Here is a 27,402-nt window from a genome sequence, read left to right as displayed (position 1 = left end):
AAGCACAAAAAGAGAATAGTAATTAACATCTGCTTGGTACATATAGGAAGATAAAGACACTGATCTATTCCAAATTAACATTTAAGAGATGGTTTGTCACTGGCTTTAAGAACTCTAGGAAAGGCCAGTATGAGAGTTAAACATGACTCAGATTATCCAGCTACCAAGAAAACCTCTTACTATTGATGTTGTTAGAGTTTAAAGTGACTTATTGAGTTTGTGTTTTATGGATATTCTAGTTTTTAGTGCTCTGTTCTGAAGTCTTGTTAGCCAGGTAAGAAGCTAATCTTAACACAAACCTGAAATAGGGAACGTCATGATCTGTTTCTCCTGCTTTGGTTTCAATTGCAGAGATATCTGCAGACACTGGACTAGTTTCATGTGAACTCTGCATAGCATCTTGCGTCTTGGTTGTGGCACATTCTGAAAAATATATGAAGGATATTTGATCACCAGGACACTGCACTTGACAAACAAGGAAGAGAGGATTACATGAAATGTGAATCGCAATACTATACCATTCTTCACTTTCAGTGAATTTGTACCAATTTGCTGTTCTTGAGAGCCTTTATCAGTCCCTTCCTGAGCAGGTGGAGCTTGACTTTTTAACAAACACTCTTTTCTTGATTCTTCTTTAGAAACATTACTAAGGAATAGAAAAGTTAGAAACAGTTACTTGGCATGCCTTAAAATGGGCTAACATGGCCAATAATCTACTACATTACAGGAACAAGGCATTTTTAAGTGCAGTTAATCAAATCTAAATGTTAAACATGTGTGCCTTGAGAAGTCAAACTATTTTTACTAAAAAGCAACAAGTGTGTATTTCATAGCATGTATCAAGAGACTGCAGAGAGCTCTACTCCTAAAGGCACATGATTATAGACCATGGTTTCCTTTACCACTACACAGTCAAATATAGGCTTGGTGGGTAATGATCAGAAATCATTTCATTAAATGTCAGATATCCTTCAACTGACATGCTGCTACAGTTTAATATTAGACAGGTTTCCACAGCAGAACTGCCATTGCAATTTGAATCCCTTTTCATCAACAAGGTCTAAGCTGTAATGGAAGCAAAGTCATTAGAAGAGGGAGTTCTTACGCTTCAATTTTCATAGGGCTCCAGGAGAGACAGGGTGTCAAAAATGCATTTGCCCTGGAAGGAGTCATGGGTGTAACTTTATAAGTTGTTAAACCATCTAGGGGCTGAAACACAAAGTTCTGAGGAGCAAAAGAACATGTTCTCTGTCTCACTGGAACTGGAATATGTGTCACCGGTATGTTTTCCTTTTCTAGCAGGGTCTCTTCCTGATGAACTTCTGATGTTGGATTTTTAGAGTTACTGACAGAGACTTCAGTTAGTTGATCCATCAAAGTATTTCCTTCCACTTCATGTTTATGTGCCTGTAACAGCACAAGATAGACAAAGCAAACATTCAAACCAGTTCTTATAGTAGAAATAAAGTTGAGGTTATTGTCACTTCAATTTCAACTTTAGTCCATATTACTGCAAGTACTACAGGACTTTCATTAGCCCGTTTGTTTATAAGCCGACCCCGCCAAGATGGATAGGTAAAAATAGCAAAAACTGTATGACCCTTTCATAAGCCGACCCTATATTTCAGGGGTTGGCAAACTGTGGCTCCTGGCCCGTTAGGGTAAACCGCTAGCGGGCCTGGACGTTTTGTTTACCTGGAACATTCACAGGCACGGAGCCCCTCAGCTCCCAGTGGCCGCGGTTCGCCGTTCCCAGCCGATGGGAGCTGCGGGAAGTGGCGTCACAGGGAGCTGGGGGGCTCCATACATGCAGACGCTCCAGGTAAACAAAACGACAATGTATTAGATATTCAATTGAATGATTCCATAGAGTTTAAAATCATCAAATTTTGGTGTAGACCCATTTATAAGCCAACCCCTGCGCTTTGATGGGTCGCTTTTTATCAAAAATATTTGGCTTATGAACGAGTACATACGGTAAGTACTATATTTATATTCCAATTGATTTATTTTATAATTATATGGTAAAAATGAGAAAGTAAGCAATTTTTCAGTAATAGTGTGCTGTGACACTTTTGTATTTTTATGTCTGACTTTGTAAGTAAGTTTTTAAGTAAGATGAAACTTGGGGTACACAAGACAGATCAGACTCCTGAAAGGGATACAGTAGTTTGGAAAGGTTGAGAACCACTGCTCTAGAAGACTAAATTTAGATCTAATCCTCCGTAAAAAATGGTTACCTACCTTTCGTAACTGTTGTTCTTCGAGATGTGTTATTCACGTCCATTACACATCAGGTGTGTGCGCGTTGCGTGCACGGACGTCGGAAACTTTTTCCCTCAGCGGCTCCCGTCGGGCTGACAGGGGTCCCCCCCCCCGCCAGAGCGGCGCCCTGCTCTAGCGTATATATATCCCTGCGGGCCCGACCCTCCCTCGGTTCCTTCTTGCCGGTGACTCCGACAGAGGGGAAGGAGGGTGGGAAGTGTAATGGACGTGAACAACACATCTCGAAGAACAACAGTTACGAAAGGTAGGTAACCGTTTTTTTCTTCTTCGAGTGATTGTTCATGTCCATTACACATTAGGTGACTCACAAGCTTACCATTGGAAGAGGGTAGGAGTCAAGTAACGATTGATTGAAGCACAGCCCTACCGACCACTGTCCTCTCTGGTCTGATGGACTGCGTAATGGGCTGTGAATGTATGCACCAACGACCAGGTGGCCGCTTTACAGATTTCCTGGAGTGGAACCTGCGCCAAGAAAGCCGCCGAGGATGCTTGGGCTCTAGTCGAGTGAGCCCTGATCGCCAGGGCTGGTACGTTGGCGAGCTCATAGCATGTATGGATGCAAAGCACAATCCATGATGATAATCATTGAGCCGAGATAGGCTGGCCTTTCATTCTCTCCGCAACGGCAATGAACAGTTGTGTCGACATGCGGAATGGCCTGGTCCGTTCCAGATAGAATGCCAAGGCTCTACGGACATCGAGGGTATGCAGGCTACAGTGGCTTGGGTCCGTATGGGGTTTGGGGAAGAACACCAGTAAACAAATGTCCTGCCTCATATGAAATTGTGAGACCACTTTAGGGGGGAATTTGGGGTGCGGTCTCAGCTGTACCTTGTCCTTATAAAAAACTGTATAAGGGGGTCCCGAAGTGAGGGCTCTCAACTCCGATACCCTCCTAGCCGATGTAATGGCCACTAGAAACGCTACCTTCCATGAGAGGTGCATGAGAGAGCAAGAGGTTAGGGGTTCAAAGGGTGGTCCCATGAGTTTAGTTAGGACCAGGTTAAGGTTCCACGTAGGGACCGGCGGGCATGAGTAGGGAAACACCCTTTCCAGCCCCTTGAGGAATCGGACTACTGTGGGGTTGGAAAATACCGAAAAACCCAACTCTCCCGGGTGGAACGCCAATATGGCGGCCAGATGCACTTTAATTGAGGAGGGGGCGAGCCCTTGATGCTTGAGGTGCAAGTAGTCCAGTATTGATGGGATGGAGGCCTGCAGAGGCTGTATGTGATTAGGCTCGCACCAGTGGGAGAACCTCTTCCATTTGGCAAGGTAGGTCGCTCTTGTGGAGGGCTTCCTACTACCAAGGAGAATTTGTTGGACCTGGTGGGAGCACCTATTCTCTGTAGCGTTTAGCCAGAGAGATTCCACGCCATGAGATGTAGCGACGGTAGGTTTGGGTGGAGTAGGCGACCCCGGTCCTGCGTGATGAGGTCTCGGTGCAGGGGTAGGGCAATCGGGGCGGTCGATGACAGTTCCAGCAGGGTCGTAAACCAATGCTGGCGTGGCCACGCCGGTGTGATAAGAATAATTGTCGCTTTGTCCCTGCGGGTCTTGAGCAGGACCCTGTGGATGAGCGGGAATGGTGGGAAGGCGTACCTCAGGCTCCCGCCCCACTGAATCGCGAAGGCATCTGCCAATGAGCCTGGGCTGAGGGTCTGGAATGAACAAAACCGAGGGCATTGGCTGTTGTCCTTGGTGGCGAAGAGATCCACCTGGGGAAAACCCCACCTCTGGAAAATTGAATGCAGGACGTCCTTTCTCAGCGTCCATTCGTGCATGTGGTACAACCTGCTGAGGCGGTCTGCTAACCCGTTTTTGGACCCCCAGAAGATATGCTGCCACCAATTGGACTGAGTGGGCTATACAGAAGTCCCATAGGAAGAGCGCCTCGTGAGAGGGGAGAGGATCGGGACCAGCCCTGCTTGTTTATGTAGAACATGGCGGTAGTGTTGTCCGTCAGAACTGACGCTGTGGCCTTCTATGGTAGCGTGAAAGGTCTGGCAGGCGAGGCGAACTGCCCTTAACTCCTTTACATTGATGTGGAGCAACTTTTCCTCCCTGGACCATAAGCCCTGGGTCCGTAGGTCCCCTAAGTGTGCCCCCCAGCGCAGGTCTGACGCATCTGTTACTAGTGTCAGGGTGGGCTGTGGTGCAGCGAAAGGGACCCCTTCGCAAACTTGCTGTCGATCGAGCCACCAGTGGAGGGAGTTCGACACCCGAGCTGGGATTGTCACTACCAGGTCCAAGGGGTCTCTGCTGGGGCGATATGTTTGGGCTAGCCACAGCTGTAACGGTCTGAGTCTCAGGCGGGCATGTCTGACTACGTGTGTGCAAGCCGCCATGTGTCCCAGGAGTTGCATACAGCATCTGGCTGTGGTCGTGGGAAATTGTTGAATGGAGGTTACGGCTCTTTGAATGGCCAGGAACCTGGGAACTGGAAGAGTTGCTCGTGCCTCCACCGAGTCCAGGACTGCCCCTTTGAAGTCCAGTCTCTGCGTGGGGATCAGTGAGGACTTGGGCACATTGACCAGTAGACGGAGCTTGTGGAACACCTGTAACGCCAGTGCCACGTGGGAGTGGACCTCGTCCTCTGACCTGCCCGTGAGGAGCCAGTCGTCCAAGTACGGGTATACCCGCATCTTTCTTTTTCGAAGAAAGGCTGCCACCACGGACATGCATTTCGTGAACACTCGAGGGGCCGTTGCTAGGCCGAAGGGCAAGACCGTAAATTGGAAATGGTGTTGGTTGATTGATGAAACGCGGGAACCGCCGGTGAGCAGGGCGGATGGCGATGTGAAAGTACGCATCTTTCATATCGAGGGCAGCGTACCAATCCCCCGGATCCAGGGATGGGATAATAGCACCAAGGGAGACCATGCGAAAGCGGGCCTTCACTAAGAATTTGTTTAGTTTGCGAAGGTCCAAAATAGGGCGGAGACCCCCTTTTTGCTTTGGGAATAAGGAAATATCTGGAGTAGAACCCTTTCCCTCTTAGGTCTGGAGGGACCTCTTCCACCGCCCCTGCTCTGAGGAGGGCCTGCACCTCCTGTATAAGGAGTTGCTCGTGAGAGGGGTCCCTGAAGAGGGGCGGGGATGGGGGGTGGGAGGGAGGGGGCGAGGAGAACTGAAGGGTGTATCCCACCTCCACCGTGCGAAGAACCCAACGGTCTGATGTTATATGGGACCAAGCATGGTAGAAATGGGACAAACGGTCCCTGAAACATAGGGGAGGATCCGGCATGAGGGTCGGTACGCTGTCCTCGATCGCAACTTCAAAATCCTTGCTTGTTGCCAGGCTGCGGCTTGCCTTGGCCTTGGTTAGGCGTGTTGTTTCGCCTACGCCTGTTGTCCCTGCCCCTTCTGCGGTATGGTTCCTGCCTGGGGGCGAGGATGGTACTGTCTCTGCTGCGGTGGTTGGGGCTTAAAAGGTTTCCTCTGTGTCGCTGGGGTGTGCATTCCCAATGACTTGAGGGTTGCTCGGAAGTCTTTGAGGCTATGTAGCCTGGCATCCATTTGGTCTGAGAACAAGCCTGATCCTTCGAACGGGAGGTCTTGCAAGGTGTTTTGCACCTCTGGTGGAAGGCCTGAAGCCTGTAACCATGCTGAGCGCCTCATCACGACTCCTGACGCGATTGTCCTGGCAGCTGTGTCCACGGAGTCAAGGGAGGCCTGCAGAGAGGTTTTGGCTACCGCCTTCCCTTCGTCCACTATGGCTGCGAACTCGGGTTGTGAACCCTGGGGCAGGGAGTCCTTAAACTTGGAGACTGATGCCCAAGAATTGAAATTGTGCCTGTTCAGAATCGCTTGCTGATTAGCGATCCTTAACTGGAGGCCCCCGGACGAGTAGACCTTTCTACCAAACAAGTCCAAGCGCTTTGCCTCCTTGGCCTTGGGGGCCAGGGCTTGCTGGCCATGTCACTCTCGTTCATTGACCGCAGATACGACCAGCGAACAGGGTGTCGGGTGACAAAAGAGGAAGTCGAACCCTTTGGAGGGGGCGAAGTACTTCCTCTCTACGCCCTTCGCAGTTGGTGCACTGGAAGCCGGTGTTTGCCATACTGTCTTATAATTAGACTGTACCGTTTTTATGAGTGGAAGCGCAATTCTGGAGGGGCCTTCAAGGCTTAGGATGTCCACCATAGGATCCTCCTGCTCTACCGTCTCTTTTGCCTGTAACTCCAAATTGAGGGCTACTCGGCGGAGTAGTTCCTGGTGCGCCCGATGGTCAATCGGGGGAGGGCCTGATACTGTCGTGCCCGCCACGGCTTCATCTGGCGAGGAGGAAGAGGTTAAGGCCTTCTGTGCTTCCTCCTCTAACCCTTCCTGCAACTCCTCACCGGCTCGGAGCTCCTCTGGAGTCTGTCCAGTTGAGCGGGCCTGAGACGGTACCGGGCTCGGTGCCATGTCAGCTCTCTCTTGCTCCGGTGGTCTGGAGACCGTGGCCTCCTTGTGAGAGGAGGGGCGCCCCTGCGGGGAGCGGGACCGGTGTCCCGAGGGGCCGGATCTCGAGGCCCTGGACAGGGGGCCTTGCTGGTGGTAGGCCCACGGAGTCCAGAACGGCCACTGTCCTGGCGGGCCCCACTGTGGGTGCCAAGCGGCTTGGTGTTCCCTGCTGGCTGGTGCCCTGTGGAAATATCTGCTGGAATGGCCCGAGTCTGCCTCAGAAACCATGGACGGTGACCTTGAGGGCCACGGTGGTGCTGTGGGACGGTGCCGGTCCGGGGTCGGAGAGCGGTGCTTCCGTGACCGGGACCGGCGCCTTGTCGACCTGGACCGGTACCGGTGCCCTCGGGACCGGAAACGACTGCTAGTGGTCAGTCTCGGGGATCGCGTGACTGACACGTCCTGGTGCCTGTTCGAATAAGGAGCTGGGGAACGCTGGACCGGTGCCGGGCGCTTGCTAGGGCCAGACGCCAGTGAGGCTCTCTGCGCCGAGGGTAGCCGGGAGTCCACCGAGGCGGAGCTCGACCGGGATCGGCACCGTGAATGGTGCCGAGATGGTGACCCTGATGGGCGCACCATTGCCGGCTTGCCTCTGGATGGCAGTCTCGGTGTCGGCTCCGGATGCTTGTCTTGGGCCTGGAGGGGGCTCTCCGCGGACAATTCGATGGAGGTCCCTTGCTGCCTCAAACGTGTCCGGCGTGGAGGGCTGTTCCAAAAGCTCCTCCAGCCCTTCCCTCCTCACTCGATGCGCTAATCCCGGGGCTCAACGGGCCTTTCGGCGCCAGAGCCACTGGCACCAGGATCTGTCCTGGGGCAGCAATGCCCTTGGGTGCACTCGAGGTCTTCACGGGTGCTACCTTTTTATGTGGGGAGCGTCCTCGGGCCTTGAGTTGGCCCTTCGATTTAGTCGGCGAAGATGACCGGTGCCGGGGGCGGTCCTGCTGTTTTGGTGCCGTAGGCTTAGGGTGCCCCACCAGTGCAGGATCACGAATCAATGCCGGGGCACTCCGCACCGAGCCTGACGGTGCCGCGGCCGGATGCGTCGAAGTGGAGGGCTGTAATGCAGCCTCCATGAGTAGCTGCTTAAGTCGAAAGTCTCTCTCTTTCTTAGTCCTGGGCTTGAAGGCCTTACAGATCTTGCAGCACTCTTTCTGGTGCGATTCCCCCAGGCAACGGAGACACGAGTCGTGGGGATCGCTAATCGGCATAGGCTTGCGGCACGTGGCACAAGCCTTGATGCCTTGGGCGTGCGGCATGCCCCGCCGCCCAGGGCCGGTGTTGGGATTTGACCAAACACCTAAAACAAAGGGAGCTTAACTATCTACTAAAGAACTGATAACTGCTAACATTAACACTGATACTACTAACGCTAAGGGACACACTCAGGCGAGAGATAAGAGTTGTTCCAACGGTCACGGACGGTAAGAAGGAACTGAGGGAGGGTCGGGCCCGCAGGGATATATATACGCTAGAGCGGGGCGCCGCTCTGGCGGGGGGAGGCGGGGACCCCTGCCGGCCCGACGGGAGCCGCTGAGGGAAAAAGTTTCCGACGTCCGTGCACGCGACGCACACACCTAATGTGTAATGGACGTGAACAATCACTCGAAGAAGTAGTGTTATTTACTTTAACTGAATTACCTTGTTTTTTTAAATTAGAGGCTTACATTTCATCCTCAACTTCCCCATTGTGTTTAGATATTAGTGATGTTACAGGGTTAGTGTACTGCCAATACTTAGGCACATTAGCCAAGCTATAGACAAAATGAAGGCCTCCATCCTAATTATAGCACTGGAGTCCTGAAAGACTGTTACTTACCTGTACTGCAACTGTTCTTTAAGATGTGGGTGAAGAGGTGTATTCCACTCAGGTATGTGCATGCCAAGTGCATCAAAGCTAGAGAACTTTGCCTAGCAGTACCCAAAGGGATGGTGCTTGCGACTGTTGCCCCTTAGCCCCTCCCCAGGCTATTTAAGGGCAGTGTGGCCCTGCTCTCCGTCACTTCCTTCATACCGAACGACAAGAATTGAGACTGAGGCAGAGGGGACAGAGGGTGGATTGGGGAATACAAGTCTGCACCCATATCTCAAAGAGCAACAATTACTGTACAGGTAAGTAACAATCTTCTTTTTTGAGTGGTTGCAGACATGTATTCCACTCAGGTAACTCACAAGCAATATCAGAAAGAAGTGGGGCTTGAAGTCTCCTTAAAGAGTAACAGCAAGACTGCCTTCCTAAAATTCATGTCTGATCTGGATGCAGATGTAACAGCATAATGCTTGCTAAAAATATGTATGAAAGACCATGTAGCAGCCCTGCAAATATTCAATATCAAAATGTCACTGAGAAATGCCATCGATGTCACTTGGGACCTTGTCAAATGGGCTCAATCTCTGCAGAGGCGGGGTCTGAGATATCTCATAATAAGCCGTTGTAACATGGGATGTTATTCACCTTGGAATTGCCAGCAGAGAGAGCACCTGACCCTTTTGCAATCCGCAAAGGAAACAAAAAGACAAGGAAACAAAATGGCTTAGTTCTTTCCAAGTAAATGCCAAGCATTGTCTCACATCCAAGGAATGAAGACACTGTTCATTAGCATTTGAATGAGATTTTGGAAAAAATATAGGTAAGTAAACATTCTGGCTAAGATGAAATAGTGACACCCCCTGAGACTAAAAACTTAGGATGAGGTCTCAAGGCAATCTTGTCCTTGAACAAGTGAGTATACAGAGGGTCTGCCATCAGGGCCCTACAGCTCACTAACTCTTCTTGCAGAAGTTATGGCTGCAAGAAACACTGTCTTTCTGCCTAGGAGAGACAGAGAACAAGTTGCCACGGGAGAACCCATAAGGGAGGCTAACAGTATTAAGTCTCACTTCCTTCTCTGGTAGAAAGAGACAAGTGACCACTTTCAGAAATCTGACTACTATGGAGTTCAAGAAAACTGATTGTCCTTGGACTTCAGGATGAAATGCTGAAATCACAGTCACACAGACTCTCAACAAACTGAGATACAGACCAGAGGACTGAAGATGTAACAGGTACTCCAGGTTGTCCTGAATGCAGGATTGTATCAGTTGAATCCCCCAGGATAGGCACCAAATGGGAAAATGTTTCCACTTTTCCAAATAGATAGGTCCTAGCAGAGGGCTTTCTACTGCTAAGCAGAATCTGTTGAACAGCTCTCTTTATCTAGCCATACTAGTATTCCTGCTGGGGACAGACTGCTCAGTGCTGGATGTGAAATCTGACCATGGAACTGAGTCAATAGTTCGGGTCAATAAGGAAGAGGAATGGGTGGACAAAGACTGAGGAGGTTGGAAAACCAACATTGTCTTGGCCAAACTGGTGCTATAAGAATTAGTCTGGCATGATCCATCCTTGGCTTGAGAATGAGTTGAGGAATGAGTGGGATCAGGGGGAAAGCATACATCAATGCTGATCCCCAATTCACATGAAAGGCATTGGCTAAGGAATCTGGACTGAAACCTGCTCGAGGGCAAACTTGATTGCACTTCTTGTCCTCTGTCAAAATCAGGTCAATAGCAGGAATATCCCATTCTGTGAATATGGACCTCAGTATACTGCTCTTCAGAGACCATTTGTGATTCTGGGAGAAATTCCTGCAGGACGATCGGCTGAGTGACACTGGGCCTGTGGTAAACGAGGAGCAGTGGGAATGATGTTCTCTGATTCAGAACTGCCAGAACTTTATCATCTCCTGACAATGCTGATGGGAGTGGTTTCCTCCATTTGTTCACATAATACATTGTGGTGATGTTGTTAGTGAGTATGTGAATTGCTGTGACCCAATCTGCACTTGAAATACCTTGCATACATTGTAAATGGCCCGAAGCTCCACAATGTTGATATGAAGAGATGCTGCCTGCTCTGTCCATAAACCTTGTATCTTCAATTCCCCCAGATGTGCTGCCTAACCTATTGTGGAAGCATCTGTAACTATGATCCCATCTAAGGGGACGTGGGGAGAACACAAGCAAAGAGAACACCTTTGTATACTTTGAACTGTCCACCACTGAAGGGAGTTCAGAACCACTGGATGCACTTGGACCAGCCCATCCAATACCGGACAATTTGGGCAATAGACCAACTTCCACCAGATTTGAAGAGGACGAACGTGAAATCTTGCATGCTGGACCATGTATGTGCATGCAGCCATTTGACCCAACAACTTTAGGCACACTTAGATGGTAGAAGTGTGAAAGCAGAGACAGACATAGGTGACGAATTGCCTGGAATTGCTCATTTGGTAGGAATGCCCTGGATCTTATGGAGTCTAGGAGGGCCCCAATGAACTTGATTTTTTGAGTTAGTATTAATGTCCAACCTCCCCGCATTTAAGATCAGACCCAGATAATTGAAAAGGTGCAGTGTTGTTGCCTTGGAATTGAGGGGAAATGTTACCCCAGAATTTGATCAAGCTAATTGCAACCATGTTGTGTGCATTCAGTCACCATGAATTAATAAAATAGACCACCACACAGTTAAGGATTAATTTGGACAAGCCGTGCTTCTGGAGGCAAGGTCAAATACTAGCTGTAGGCTTGCAGTTTCTGCTAACCACAATGGGAGTGGAGAAAAGACTCAACAAACAGATTGAAAGAAAATAAGTGGATGGAGACATCGAGTTTGGGCGCCTTTGATATAGAAGCTTATTATGACTAAGACTGTTAGGAATGTTTTGTTGAGAAGTAGTTTATTGAAGTTAGGAGAGGTGATGACCCAGTAGGGGTTACTATGAGCTATGTGTTTTGTAAAGGTTAGTTATAAAAAGACAATAGAGTGTACTTTGGAACAGTTCTCTGAAGCTATCATGAGAGACTTTTTCCTGACGCCATACTCCCCGGCAGGAAAGCTAGTGGCTACTGCTGACCTGCTGCTAATTACTCACTACCATCTCAGATTCTAGGTAATTATTTGAGATGTTCTAAACCTATTGTTTATGTCTCTGTGTGCTTACATCTAATAAATAGTAGTTTTAGATAAGAGCATGCTTACTTTATCAATTTTCATCAGCCAGAAGCGCTGTGTTCCCATTGATTTATTCCTGACATCGCTTGAATTGAAACAGTTAAGTTACCACTGCTTTGGGTTCTGAAAACCCTGAGTAACAATGTGAACTGAACATGCGAGAGGACTTGTCTTGACCCTCACTAATCAGTTGTTCAGATATGGGAAGATGTGAATTGCTCTTTTCCTGAGGTATGCAGTCACTACCTGAGGTATGCATTTGGTAAAAACATGAGGAGCTGAGGACGGGCCAAGGGAAAGCACAGCGTACTGATGTTGACTGCCATGACAAGTCTCAGAAACTTTCTATGGCTTGAGAAAATCACCACGTGGAAATAAGCATTTGAAGATCTGGGGCAGCAAACCAGTTGTGATTTAATGAAAAAAGGATCATTGCTAGAGTGACCATACAGAATCCCACATATTTGATGTATTTGTTAAGACTGTGGAGATCGAGAATTGGCCTCATCCCTCCTTTGGGTTTGGGGACCAGGAAATATTGGGAAGAGAATCCCTTTCCCCAGTGATTCAGCAGGACCTTCTTTATAGCTCTCTCTAAGCACACAGAATTTAGACCAGCTGAAGAAACAGTGGCTCGCAAGAGGGGTTCTTGAGGACGGATAGGGTAGGAGAGATGCAGAGGAACTGAATGGCATAATCTGAAGGTGCTTAGGACGCATTTGTCAGGGGTTACTGTATCCCAAGCACCATAAAAGCAAGACAGCCTGTCCCCAAACTGAAGAGATGGGGCACAGAAGTCACAAATGGAATGCTGTTCTGGATCTGAAAGTCAAAATGTCTGCTTACTCGACAGAGGACAATGGGCTGGGCTCACTAGCTAAAATTAGACCCAGAAGGCTTCTTCCTCTGCAATCTATGCCCTTTCCTAGAGGAGTCCTGCTGCTTAACAGGGAAGGATGACTGCCAGAAAAATGGCAGTGAGCGATACTGTCGCTGCTGACTTCCGAAATTATGCCTCCTTGTGGCCGGGGTTTAAACCCTCAAGAAACAAAGTGGCCCAGGAGTCCTTAAACAAAATGTAAAGTTCGTCAGTTCTCTCCAAAAACAAAATGTGACCATTGAAAGGTAAGTCCTCGATGCACTGCTGAACATCAGGAACTATGCCAGAATTCTGCAACCACAAGACCCTTCTCATAGTCACAGCTGATGCCATACAGTAGAACCTCAGTTACAAATACCTCGGGAATGGAGGTTGTTCATAACTCTGAAATATTTAACTCTGAACAAAACATTATGGTTCTTTCAAAGTTTACAACTGAACATTGACTTAATACAGCTTTGAAACTTTACTACGCAGAAGACAAATGCTACTTTTAATCATCTTAATTTAAATGAAACAAGCACAGAAACAGCTTCCTTACCTTGCCAATTTTTTTTTTAAGTTTTCCCTTTATTTTATTTTTTGGAGGTTACATTTAACAGTACTGTACATGCTTTTTTTTTGGTCTCTGCTGCTGCCTGATTGCATACTTCCATTCCAAATGAGGTGCTAGGTTGACTGGTCAGTTCATAACTCTGAGGTTCTACTGTAATTCTAAAAGAGGCGTCTGCCACATCCAGGGCCGACTGCAATGAAGTTTTGGCCGCCAGATGGCCTTCTCCAACAAACCTTAAATTCTTTCCTGGAGGTTTCTGGCAAGTTATCCATGAATTTGGAGATAGTGTCTCAATTGATGAAGTCATATTTAGGCCAGTTCTACCATAAAGACCTATATAGAAGTAAACTATGTCGCTTGGGTGTAAAAAATCCACACCCGAGTGACAGTGATCTCAACCTAGCACCCAGTGTAGACAGCGCTATGTCAGTGGGAGAGCTTCTCCCATCAACATATCTATTGCCTCTCCGGGAGGCAGATTAACTACACCGATAGCAGAAGCTCTCCTGTCAGCCTAGTAACTGCACCTTCACTAAAGCGCGACAGCGGAGCAGCCACAACAGTGCAGCTGTGCTGCTATTTGTGAAGACAAGTCCATAGATAACAATGCCTGCTGATTTACAATGCACATTTGTAATGGTAGTCATGTACATTTCTTACCCTCTACCCCCGGCAAGTCCAGCCTCTTAGATTCTTTGTTCTTGGGGGTGGATTCATCTCTCCCCTGTCATGATCGGTCATTTACTGCTGTTACTATGAAGGAGTTAGAGGCTGGATGGGAGTAGAAGCAGTTGAATCCCTCCATGAGAATGTTATAGCGCTTCTCAAAATGCTTTGCTGTAGGTGGTAATGAAGCTGGGGTATTCCTCAAGGGCTTTGCAAACTCCAAGAAGACTTAGTTTACCTGGAGAGCCCCCCTCCCTGGAGTTGACACCTGGAGAATATCCAGCAACTTATGTGTCTTCTCCTGCATGAACTCAGCCTGAATGCCCAAGGCAGAAGCCATACACCTCAGGAGATCCTTACAAATCTCAGGCACAGGTGAGGAAGAGTGCAGGGCCAATAGAAGCTCTGGTATGAGAGAATCAATCTGGACCAGCTCAGGAGGAATGAACTCAGACTGTGCATGTAATAGAGATAGCTCACGATGAGAAACTGCAGCCAGAATCAGCAACCTTGCCTTGGACTGCATCAAAGTATGCGATTTGGCAGACCAAGGACTGTACTAAGGATTCCAAGGAGGCAACTGGGAATAGGGATAAGACATTGGTGACCAGTAGATACTAGGGCAGGGGCCCCATCCCTACTGCGAGAATGGTGCCAATCTCTATACCAACAGTGATTTGAGGATGGTCATGAGGATTTCCGAAAACAGTGCTTCAAAGGCGAGGGAGAAGTGGAAGATGTCCCTAAACTCTGTCTCGACAAGACCAGCAAGTTGTCCACTGGTAGAGGAGGAGCCATCCCCAAAGAGGCAAGCAAATTACCTACCTCATCCAAAAACCAATATGGAGATGGCATCAGTACCAAGGATGAATTAGCAGTTGGTGCCTCCAGTACCAAAAGAGGCATCACAATTCCACACAATACTGAAGCAAACGAGGGAGGTACTGTGACACCTTGGCACCCCAATATTCACCACTGTCCTGTAAATTAGGATATGTTTTGTACAAAATATGCCTTGTGAGGTATCATTCTAAAAGTCTTGATCTGCTAGACATTAATATCTCGTTGGATTGTATGTGCTATTGTATGTAAAGTTTTGAAGTTTGGTTATGTATGTGTTACTGAAATATGTTGTGAGGTTGAAAACACCCACAAGCGGCCTTTTGGATACAACAGTAAAGAGGCCAAACAATATTAATGGCTTATTGAGGAAATGCACACAAGCACAAGGATTACCCCAGGAACTGTGTACAATAGAAACCTCTCAGAGATCGTTCCCATAGTGTAGTGCTGTTTGACCCAGGTCACAGCAAAAGAGCTTTCCAGCAAGTGAGACGATATAAAAGGGTGATAATATCATGATGGTACCTTACTCTCCCTACAACACCACACCTGGAAACACCTGAGGAATAAAAACTGAACAGGGGGGAAGTGATGGTCCCCGGCTACGGGATTGCTAGCTTGTGTATAAAAACCTGGGAAAGCCAAGGCAGCTTGTACCTTAAGAATCTATCAGCCCGTTTATCACTCAGGGTGAGAATTTGGTAATTCATATCCTACCTATCTAGTGTGTTAAGCTCAGTTTGCTTTGAGCTGTTTGCTATCACTTATAATCACATAAAAGATATCTTTTGTAGTTAATAAACTTGTTTTTGGTCTGCCTAAAACTGGTGTGTGGAAATTATAACTTGTGTCAGAAAGCTCTATCTCTCTCCACATTGAGGAATTTTATAAGCTTATGCGCTGCACTGGGAACTGTACAGCAAGACAGTATCATTTTGGGTTTACCCTCCAAAGGGGGGGGTGCATACCTTAGGAACTAGGAGGTGCCTTAGCTGAGACTTCCCATGCAGTGTGTAGTTGCAGCTGGATATGTCCCTACCTGTGTGCTGGTGAAAGAGAGACCGGGAGTGTGTCTGCAGCTTGTCAAACCCTTACGGGTGAAAAAGGAGCCCAGGCTGGTGAGTCAGGCAGGCTCAGTGGTACCCCAGTTCCAGGCGGCACCCCGGGGGGGGAGGGGCGCCAGGGGCAGGGAAGAACCCATCACAGGTACCAATCCCAAAGATGAGGTCAGCAGCAAAGGCATAGTCGGTGCTGAAGAAAGCAAGCAGCCTACTGGTGCAGATGCTAAGAAAAAGGATGTTGACTGCAACTCTGAATTCTGAGTCTTAAGCAGAGTAGAATACAGTGCTGACGAACAAGACATCTCTGCAATCAGACCACATGGCGCAGAGGGCACAGCAGAAGCAGCATCCCTGGCTGCCGAATGCTCTTGAATTATTGGGGAATCAGGCTAGGAAAGGCAGAGCAAGTCTAACACTGCCTTATATGCTAATGGCGTACAGTCAGTGCCAACCCTGACATCAGTATCGGACTCAACAGATGTCATGGCCAATACTGGAGTTGGCACAGTGTCCAACTCATCTCGTCGCAGTACTGGGAAGCGGTGAGACAGCCCAGCTCCATCCTGCATACTGGAGGAATTATAGTGCCAGCCAGCACTCCTCTTAGAAGATTAAGAGAAACCCCTGAGTTCTGGAATGGTCTCGGTCTGTCTTGTTGGACCTCTTCCTCGGAATAATCCCTCATTCTGTTATGTGAAGCACTAGACCTTGTGTTTGAAGCAACATTCCATGTCATCTCTGAAGGAGAGTGCAGGGCTGGACAGTCTGTGGAGGTCCCTGGTACCAAGGGGGGACTCATGGCCTGCTCTAGAAGGTGCTGAACTTCAGATGCAAATAGCTTGTCACCAGTGTTCTCTTTTTAAATGATTGTCAGACAGAACACCCTTCTTTAGATGTGCCCTTTTCCCAGACACAACAAACACTGCGTGTGGGGGTCACTAGTGGGGACAGCCAACCCACATGACTAACCCAAGGGTTAAACTTCGTCAAACTATGGGTATGTCTACACACCAAAGAAAAACCCTAGAGCCCTGCGGGGTGGGAGGGTCCCAAAGTTCGGGCTTCAGCCCGAGCCCAGAAGTCTATCCAGCAATGAAAGAGCCCTGCAGCCTGAGCCCCGGGAATTAGAGCCAGCTGGCATGGGCGAGACATGGGTTTTTCTTTGCTGTGTAGACATACCCTGTCTGTCTATCCTAACTACTGACTCAATCTAAGCGTACCACTAAACTAAACTATATACAATAAAGGCTCCCAAAAATAGAGAGTGAGGTAAACTACCACATCGAATGTTCCAACTCTCGTGGCAGGTGGTGAAAAGGAACTGAGGGGAGTTCGGTGGCACCACCCTTAAATAAGCCAGGGAGGGGCTAAGAGGCTAGAGTACTGACCCTACAGGTATCACTAGGCAAAGTTCTCCAGCACACCTGAGCGGAATACACATCTGCAACCACCCTAAAAAGAATGTGTGTTATAGTTGGATGGCTTATTCTAGACCCCATTTTCAGTGGGTTAAACTTTTGGCACAGAAAGCTGACAGATATTTTTGAGATACTCAATCTGAAGATGATTTTTGGCAACTGCTGAAATTCTTTTCAGTTATATAAGCATGAAAAGCTTGTTCAGACACTTGTTCACTCAGTTCAAAGACAGTTTTACTTAACTCTCAGTACAGTCTTCAGTGAGGAATGGAGTATTATGCTAAATTTTGAAGTGGTAGTTAAGAAACAAGGTACTCTGCATGCTGTTTCCTTATGACGCAGCAAATGAAGTTTTATGTGTGCATATAGAAGGTGAATATCTGCATATCCCAGATAAATGCCTCTATATTAATTTAAATTAGGGCTGATGATCAGTAATTAAGTCACTGTGGTTACACATGGTTAAGCAAGCAAGATTTGGCCAGAGGTGTTGAAAATGCACAGAAGTATCTGAACCAGACAACTCCTCCAAAACATTTTGGAATACCAGGAGTTTTTGAAAGAGCATGATTACACTGTACATTTGTTCACACAAAAACTACTTGAACATGCCATTTCTGTAGCTACATTTGTGTTTAAAACTCTATCTCAATCAAGTATGATCTTGTAGGTACCAGTTAAAAGCCAAACAACAGTATGACACTCAAATAGATATTAACTAAGCCTCCCAAAAAGCCTAATAGGCTTGGCCTATAACAAAAAATTAGGCCCATTTATTTTTAAAAGTGTACATGCTGTTTTGTTCACAAATGCCACACAATAATACCTGGATGTGCGTGCACAAGTCTAGGATTTTTGCATGCAACCCAACTTGCCTAAAAAACTACTGACGTGCAAATAAAGCTCATGTAAGGGTGCATGCGCTCTTCTATAAAAGCATAAAGCCAAACTTAATCTGTACATTGCTATAAACTACATATGCCAATTCTGAGAAACTGTTTTGGAAGTGTATGTATTTTCCTCATGAAATAACTAAAGACCCTATTCCATACAAAGTTCCCATGTCTACTTAAATACAATCTCATCAACACCATGTTTATGGTAACAAAGTATTTTCTGATCAAAGTAGCAAGGGCAGTGGTCTTTTAAATAAGAATACTAAAATTAGATTAATATTGCTCACATCGAATATTTAAAGTCTGGTTGTAAGCAAAAAGTTCTGAAACTTTACAATGTGAAGAGTTAAGCCTTAATATATTAATATGAAAATTAAAAAAAAAAAACAATGCAACAGTAGTTATAAGTTAACCTGCAAGTTGCAAGCAGACCAATGAAGACATGAGTCAAAGCAGTGGTCACTATTTTAGCTACAGTGCCTATATAGTACAGTTGCTTCTTGTAGACAGTCCTGAATCTGTTAATACCCTTTGTTCAGTTTTCATATTTAAAATATCAAGTAACATACCTCTACATTCTCAGCTTCGACCTCTTTTTGCTGTTTTCCTCTACTTGCTGTCTTTTTTTGTTGTTGGTTACCTAAGGCTGAACAGATTCCATGCCAATTAAAACAGATAGCTTATTTATACAGCATCTTTCATCAGAAGGTTTCAAATTATTATATGACCATGAAAACACAAACAAGTAAAAAATAAGGCATATCACAATAGTTACAGATAGGGAGTAGTTAAAGAAAAGTTGTACAGTTTATACAAAAAGATGCTCTAGGATTTAGCAGCATGATGAGAGCCATGCTACCAAGAACTGATATCAGATTTTTCCCCCCCTCCAAAACACAAGCTGTTAGTCTTTGAAATGATTTTTAGCTCCTTATAGGGCTAATACTGAAATATCTAAAGAATTATACTACTCCAGCTTCCCCCAGATAAAACGACAGAACACTAAAAGTAAACACTGCAATATTTCCTTAAAGATTGAAGTGACATTGTCAAATAGTTTTGAGTCCAGAATTTGATCTACTTTCCTCTTGCCAAATGGACATACTAGGATTAAAGTCATGCATGATTACTTAATGTTAGTCATCCATATGATCACAACAGTGGTAGTGGCCTGTTTAATTCGGGGGTACATTCCATGCGTAATGGGCAGCGTGAAAGAAAGTGTTACATTCTGACAGCTATCTTGAGAACAAGAAGGGATAACATTATTAAACATTTCTCTCTCAGAGCCCCGAAGGTTGGGGTCCCACTGTTCTGGGCAATGTACAAACACAGATGAAGAGCAACCCCAACATCAGACAATGTATTTTTTTTGATTTCTGTTACTAGACAGAGATAATTTATAACCTAAATCTTTTAATGGTTATACAACCAACTAGTATGACATTAAGCCAGATAAGAAAAAGCACAAGTGTGCCAGCCTTTAATTAACATAAGGTATAAAAACTTCCATATTGCTGTATTTTCCCCCGACTCTGTCGACTTTTGCATATTGAGTTAAACATTGAAATGGAGGCTGCAGTTACAAGACCTTCTTTCATAAGAGAAATTACTGATTTCCACATTTAGACCCTTCCTTTCTGTCAGTTTGATACTAAGTTTTCTGTGCCACCTCTGAACACTAAGTCTTAGCTGTACAAGCTGAAATAGTTTTTCTATGAATAACAAAAATATAGGAGTCTTACTGCTTCACTTACTCATAGTGGTAGCTGGCTTTGACATCTGTTTGGTCAGAGTAGAGGTTGCTCTGGTGATTCTTACATTTGAGGCTGTAGGGACTTCAGGTTGCATCACCACTGCAAGGAATATCATAATTCCCAAGGCTATTTCACCATAACTTGCAAGGAGGCAACATTAAAATGATATTATCAATCAATTTAGGCCCAAAGTTCTGGTTTTATAAAAGCCAGTGGTAAATGCATTGGCATCAACACCAGATGCAGGTCGCCAGACTTTTCTCTATGCTAATGCAGTTAGTGCTCACAGAGCACTGAGGGCAGAGATCAATCCTTGCATCAGGAGCGTGCTTTGAGTTGCCAAAGACAGTGCAAAGCCTCAGAATGTATTACGGCAGTGCTTAGTAATCCTAATTGAGATCAAAGCCCATCGCGCTAGACACAGTACATATGCATAGTAAGAGTCCCCGGTCCTGAAAGTTTGCAATCCAAATGGACCAGACAGACAAAGAAAGAAAAAGTGAATATTATCCCCATTTTACAGACACGGAATTGATAGAGTTACTTGCCCAGGCTCACACAGGAAGTACAAGGCACAGCTCAGAATTAAACCCAGACCTCCCAAGTCCCAAACTTGTGCCTTAACCACAAAGCCATCGTTCCTCTAAGAATAAGTCTTTGAATACACTTTTCAGGCAAAAAGCTTTAGCCTAGGATCTGAGTAGATAAAAGTTATTGATTTATTAAAAAATAAATTCTACGCTTTTTAACAAAAATAAATCTGTTTACAATTAAATTTATGACAAACGATGCTAAGGCCTATATTTACTATCACCTATTAAAACCATTTAAATAAAAAATATTCTGAATCTACATGCCCTTTCTACTACACACTTTAAGTAACAAGTTAAAGGCTGCTTTTTATAAGCAGAATCAAGGACAAACATAGTAACTTTTGAGGTCAAGCTTTAAAAAAATGATGTAATATATGTAATGTATCGAAGTATCGATATCATTTTCCATCTTTATAATGGAGTCAATGTTGGTATTTTGTTTTTCCCAAAGAAGAGTACTTCCCCCCCCCCTTGTTCAGAAAAGCTTAGTAGGAATACTTTTAGTTTCACTTTTTTCCTTATGTATACAACACAGTTAAGGTGGTTTTATTTAATGAAAAACAATGTTAAAATGCGGTTTGTGCAAGTTTTTAATTGAATTACAATTTCCAAATGCAGCTTGACAACTGACTTTTTACTCAGATTGTTATCTAGTAAATTATGAACCTTTTAAGAAAATAACTAAAGTACTAATAGAAAGCATGACTAAAATCAATTATTTAAATCAACATTTGCTACTTGCTGATTTAAATAATTAAAATCAGCAATTTACAACAATCCATGCTGAAAACTACTGAGATTTTTAAGTGAGTTTGAAAATTATACACAAATTATCTAAGGTATTTAAGGCACCAATATCACAGGGATATTTAAGGACCAGTGCCTACTCTGAAATCACTGTCTCTAAAAACGTATGTTGCATGTTTTAAAAGTGTATGGAGCCATCACACAGGCAGTCCAGTAACTAGACAGATACTGTCAGCAAGAATAATTTCTCAATGTATGTGGCTGCTTAGGGTCACATTATACCAGTGACCAATGCAACCAGTACCAAATACAGCCACATTTATCTAATTGCCCTAATATCTCACAGGGGTATGAACTCTTGCCTCCGGCATGCAAGGCAAATTGTTTAATCTGTAAGCCATTTAAGCCTACTCTCTTCAGAACCATTTTTCAAGGTGTTGAGCCACTTTAGGCACGTCTGTTTGAACAAACTCATTCACACATTATAACATCTTTTTCAGAAAATGACTACACTGGATGTGTGGCACTTGCAAAACATGGTGTCTACATTAACATCTGTATCTCTAAAGCTTTTCTGTTTCAATGACAAGATGTTGTATGGACAGATATTTTTGTCCACATTACTTAATAAAACCCCTATATTTGCACATTATCTTGGTTTGAACAGCCTTTTTGGTAAAAATTTCACTTCTTTTGCCAGTCTAATTTGCAACCTACTCTGGACTGGATAATAGCAACCTGGCTGTATTAAAGCCTTTTGACAAACCTATCCTGAAGTTACTGGTGGTGAGCATATTTTGCATACCGATTGTTCACAATAATTAGAACTTTCAGCTTTGCTCCATGAAGGCAAACTATGATTTGGGTAGAGATGCACTAACTATACAATGGAGCCACAACATAGGGCAAGAGAAGGTACAATAGGGACATAGCGAAAGAGAATGAAACCCTGGAGGCATGAAAACATGCAGCAAGCTACAGCCAGTGTCAAATTAAAAAACAGCCTTAATCTGAAATCCTTCTCAAGGCACAACCAAAGAAAGAAAAATGGTCAAAGGATATAGAAAGAGAAGTGCTGGGATGCTGGAGTGCTTTGCATGAGATCAGGCATGGCTGAAGTCGGTCCGATGGGCACAACTTCACTGACTGTGGTTGGGGGGGGAAAAAAAAAATCTAGCCTTTGAACAGAGGGAAGGCATAGGTACTACTGGTATGGAGAGGGTGCACACCTACAGATGACTCAGTTAAAAGATCAAGAACTATGGGAAGTCCTGCCTGGGTTGTGCTGAAAGTGTGGACTCAAATGGAAATCAGGTGGACAAGTTATTTTTGGAGCACAGGCTCTTACAAAGTGTATAAGCAACGTTTTTCATTAGTTTTAACAGGACAATTTGAAAATAACATTCCCTGCAGTATTCACAAAGTGAAACTGAGCAGTCCATTTTGCTCAAGCAGAGGGAAGTGTAAAAAAATAAAACAATGCAAATAGGAAAAAAGTAAATTAGACTGAAAATTCACCTTTCCACGGCTAGTAGTATGCTAGGCAATCCATGTCCCAATGCTATGACCTTTTAAACCCAATGTCCCCTTTCACATTCCAAACCATTTTACATTCCTACCTTTCTTTTTTTCAGTCACTTTGTCTGCACGTGTCTGTCTGCGTCCAGTTTGGGTAGGGCGCACACTATGCCCATTGGTAGCATGGTCAACATAGATCTACAAAGAAGGTATATTTTGTGAAACTTCACCTTTCTAAAAATAAGCAAGACTAATTCTTTCCCCATCTTTCATACTTCCTTTGTACCTCTTCTAGAAAGCCCTGATTAGTGTCTCATTGATTTTAAGTGTTTAAAATGAGAGATTGAGGTAACTGAAACAGCTCATTTTAGACACGTCTCTCAATTTTACATTATACTTCTGACCCTTTCTCAACTGGATGGGTGAAGAGTGAAGCGAGTCCTTGAACTGGGTACTGATTTCTGCTGGACCTTTATGCACATGTAATGCAAGTTAGATGCCAATTCTCAGAAAACTTTTAGTACATAGAGTGAAAGTTATGAGTAGAGATCCTTCAAATGTAAGTTCACATTATGTCAGACAAGATTGTTAGAGAGTCAAAGTGTGACCGCTTTCAAAGATTATTTCAAATTAAGTTGCCCCCAAAAGTATACAGATCGTGCCCAAAAAAGGTAGATAGTCCAAATACAACATTCAATTAAACCAACAGCAAGACGGTATTGTAATGTTTCAACCTTGAAGAGTTGTTCAAAGCAGAGAAAGTTAGTCATGAAAGATGTCAGAACTAACTGCATCTGAAATGCACAAAGTACTGTAGTCCATAAAGAAGCAAGTCATAACGAAGCAGTACGTGGTGTCAAGTAAACAGCACACAGTATAACTTAGAGAGAGTTTATCCTTTGATGTTAATAAAGTATTAAGTGATAATCAAGTTAGGCATGAAAGGTGCAAGACAAACAACTCTGAACTCATTCTTGCTGACAAAATAAAATGGAACTGGGTCCTGCACCCATCACTCCAAAGGTCCAGTGCTGCAGTGGGATACTTGTGTACAGTCAGTCTTTACAATTCTTGAAGAGGGGTCTCATTTCAGATTGTACAACTGCTCAGTTGACACATTTGCTAGTTTCATCACTGAAAATTAGCAAAGCAATATGCAGAATAAAGAAAGGAATGGTTAGCATTCTAAGCATCAGATTTGCTATTTTAGACTCCCTGGAGCCCAGCTGGGATCTATATCTATGGCTAACTCAATCCCTCATCTTTAGAAGGTTAAATGAGTAGTATGCAATGTAACATGTGAGGACCTTTTAAATGAGACATTAAAAAACAAGAGATCTTGTTCCACTGTATAAGAATATAAAAATCCATGGCCTGTTTTGTAGAAGTAAACACCTACGGTGCACCTAGTGTTCAGGGTGGTCCTCAAACCATTTATGCCATGAAGCCAGAAAGTAACGTAGAATGAGAAAATACAGGTTAGGAAAGGTTATTTATCTTCAAAGATCTGTATGCAAGGCTCATCATAGTTCACCAATTCTCCAAGCCAAAGTAATGGCTACTGAAAGACTTGGTAGGAGAAGGAGGAATTTAAAACTTGTAAAGATGACCTGAGCAGAAAGACGTTGGAGAGACAAGGTGGGAGAGGTAATAGCTTTTATTGGACCAACTTCTGTTGGTGAGAGAGACAAGCTTTTGAGCCACAGGTGTGTGGCTTCAGGTCTGTGACGAAGAGCTCTGTGTGGCTCGAAAGCTTCTCTGTCTCTCCAACAGAAGTTGGTCCAATAAAAGATATTACTTCACCCACCTTGTCTCTCTAATATCCTGGGACTGATATGGCTACACTGCATACAGAAAGAAATCCTACACATTTGTAAACTATGTTATTTGCTAGTACAGGCGTTTTCAAAAAAATTTCCATAGTGAGAACCAGATATCGGATTGTCTCATGAACCACCTCTACTTTGTGATCATATATCATCCCTGGGGTAAGTAGAGCAATTGTTTTCTATGAAAAAACAATATTAAGAAATTATTTTTGATTGATACAGAACTAAGTTAGTTTTCTTTAGTGCAATTTAGCAGGTGGATGTAAGAACAGGCAGCACCATGTGATCAGTCAGCTCCCTGGAACTATAAGCAAGTGTTTATACCCTTATCTGTAAAGCTTGTTTACAATAGTTAGAACTGTCAGCTCAGCAATAAAGTTTTGAATGCAAGTACACGTGACCCAAAACTAGGGATTTTAAAGTAATTACAACATTCACAGTTATTACGCACATCTAATTCTCCCAATTTGTAAACAAAAAAAACAGAAGACAAACCATGGACTGCTGAGATCTAGCTGACATAACAGTTTGTTCCGCTTGGCTCTTTGCCTTCGATCTTGTAATCCTTGCAGAAGAAGTAGGAGCAACCTAGACACATCCCCAAAGAAACAGAAGTTAGCATATTCCTTTCCCCTCTCCCCAGATGCAGCAATTAAGAAGAAAAGGCTTTGACATACTAAGGACAGGTGTATACTACAAAGATTTGCCTGCAGTGCTATGCTAGTTAATCATACCCCTGAGAGCACTATGTAACCACCAACCCCATTGAGATGCATCTTATACCAGCAAGAGACTCCTTTTGCATTATAGCTTATGTTGTTTGGGGATGTGGTTTAACTATACTGACAAAAGGATTACTTTTGCTGGTATATTCCTCCCTTCCGTTAAGAGGTACAGGTATATCGGCAAAGCCTTTGTAGTGCAGACTAGCTCTAGGTCAGGGGTCGGCAACGTTTGGCACGCGGCTCGCGAGGGTAAGCACCCAGGCGGGCCGGGCCAGTTTATTTACCTGCTGACGCGGCAGGTTCGGCAGATCGCGGCCCCCACTGGCGGCGGTTTGCCATCCTGGGCCAATGGGGGCGGCGGGAAGCGGCGCAGGCGAGCGATGTGCTGGCTGCGGCTTCCTGCTGCCCCCGTTGGCCCAGGACGGCGAACCGCGGCCAGTGGGGGCCGCGATCGGCCGAACCTGCCGCGTCAGCAGGTAAATACACTGGCCCGGCCCGCCAGGGTGCTTACCCTCGCGAGCCGCGTGCCAAACGTTGCCGACCCCTGCTCTAGGTGCTTGTGTCCTAGTTCAAGAATGCAAGTTTATACATCATAGAAATCTATTCCACTTTGTTTATAAAAAACAGGCCAGTCATCACTGGTGTAACATTGACGCCATTAATGTTACACCAGTGATGAAGTTAGTCCACGGTCTTTGAATTAGTAAAAATGATATGTATAATCTCTATTAATTTCTTACTGTAAGATAAAACAATGAAAAAAAACGTATAAAGCATTATTTAACATGTGCCATTGAAGACCGGTACAAATTTTACTCTTCGTTACCTTCTCCTTTGGCTTGACTATCCCTGGGTTCTGTGATACAAATGGAAGAAAGCCAGGTGCATTAGGTCTGTAAAGCCCAACTTTAAACACACCCCGTTTAGCTTTCTCTCTTTGTTCTTTTAGTTTTCGAAGTTCTTTTTCCTCTTTGTAGCGCTGGAGCAATTGCTTGCGCTCATTTTCACTTTTATTGACGGCTACATCTGTAGTTTGTTCTATGTAAAGACAGAAACGGACATTTTACAAAACTCTGAAGATACTTTAACAAAATTTGAGAGAGTACAGTATAACATGACCAGAATACTAATGTTGCCTGGAAGGTTATACAAGTCATTGGATAAATATTTAGAATTCTCCTATTTAAGATACAAGAGGATGATGCCGAATTGCAGCAGAAAGTTGCTCTCACTGTTTACTTTGAGATTGTGCTTGCATTACAAGTTTCAACTAAGGGTGTCTATTATTTATTGTGTATTAGTGCTAGGAGCCCTGGTCATGGACCAGGGCCCCAGTTGTGCGTGGCACTGTACAAACAAGAAAGAAAAAGACAATCCCTGCCCCAAAGAGCTTACAACCTAAGTATAAGACAAGGAACAATAGATGGATACGGATAGTATAAAAGTGAAACTTGTATCCATCCAATGGAATTCAGGTGCAACCCTAATGCAAATGAGGAGCAAATCACAGAATCTGTACATCTCATAGCAAGTCAGACTAAAAGAAGTGAAAGCAGCCAAAAAACTGAAATGTTTTGTAATTGAGAACAAATCAGATAGTGATTATGTGAGAGATTAATACTTATGTCAACTTGGAGAAAAAAAATCACACTTTCATCTGAAAAGTTTGCACTTATTGATATAAGTATCACCTACGATGACTAAATGAAAGATATTTTTCTTTTTCAGTTTACTTTGTGCATTGTGCAAGTCAGTTTCACTGTTTGTTCTATATAGTTAATTTCTCCCTGGTTAAAAAGACCCTTAATGTCAGAGCAGCAAGTCACAATTTTTAAAAGGTATTTATTAGAATGTCTTAATTTTTTATTTAAATACTCTTTCAACAAGTTCAGATTGATAATACTGTTTTATGAGAGGGTCAGGGGCTGCTTCATACGGCTCCAGGAAGCAGCAGCATGGCCCTGCTCCGGTGCTCCAGATGGGGAGCAGGGTTGGGGGCCCCTCCACGTGGCTCCCGGAAGCAGTGGCATGGCCCCCCCTCTGGCTCCTATGCATAGGGGCAGCCAGAGGGCTCCGCTCTGCACGCTACCCCTGCCCCAAGCGCCGCCCCCTTGGCCAGGAACTGCAGCCAATGGAAGCTGCAGGGGCGGTGTCTGCGGACGGGGCAGTGTGCAGAGCCGCC

The 27,402-nt window shown here is 44.9% G+C and overlaps 1 protein-coding gene and 1 non-coding gene across 5 annotated transcripts in view; both read right to left on the bottom strand.

Moving 5' to 3' along the window:
• DLGAP5 (DLG associated protein 5) overlaps window positions 1–27,402 on the bottom strand; it is a 53,897-nt gene that overhangs the window by 20,762 nt on the left and 5,733 nt on the right. For 2 of the 4 annotated variants that reach the window (XM_026654156.2, XM_026654155.2), the window contains exons 3-10: window positions 26,047–26,258; window positions 24,991–25,083; window positions 22,768–22,864; window positions 19,809–19,907; window positions 18,621–18,697; window positions 1,106–1,407; window positions 519–646; window positions 300–423 (exon numbers count right to left, since the gene is read on the bottom strand). In XM_026654156.2, coding sequence (XP_026509941.1) covers window positions 300–423; window positions 519–646; window positions 1,106–1,407; window positions 18,621–18,697; window positions 19,809–19,907; window positions 22,768–22,864; window positions 24,991–25,083; window positions 26,047–26,258 — 1,132 coding nt within the window. The remainder of the gene's footprint in view (window positions 1–299; window positions 424–518; window positions 647–1,105; window positions 1,408–18,620; window positions 18,698–19,808; window positions 19,908–22,767; window positions 22,865–24,990; window positions 25,084–26,046; window positions 26,259–27,402) is intronic. The other 2 variants (XM_026654157.2, XM_026654158.2) reach the window with 2 other exon arrangements.
• LOC112112672 lies at window positions 21,332–21,465 on the bottom strand. Its single transcript, XR_002908633.1, has one exon.

The sequence above is a fragment of the Terrapene carolina genome, unplaced genomic scaffold (assembly GCF_002925995.2).
Source record: "Terrapene carolina triunguis isolate 2854851 unplaced genomic scaffold, T_m_triunguis-2.0 Scaffold189, whole genome shotgun sequence".
Classification (NCBI taxonomy): domain Eukaryota; kingdom Metazoa; phylum Chordata; order Testudines; family Emydidae; genus Terrapene; species Terrapene triunguis.
Note: the sequence above shows the minus strand (reverse complement) of the source record. Positions and strands in the feature narration are given on the sequence as shown.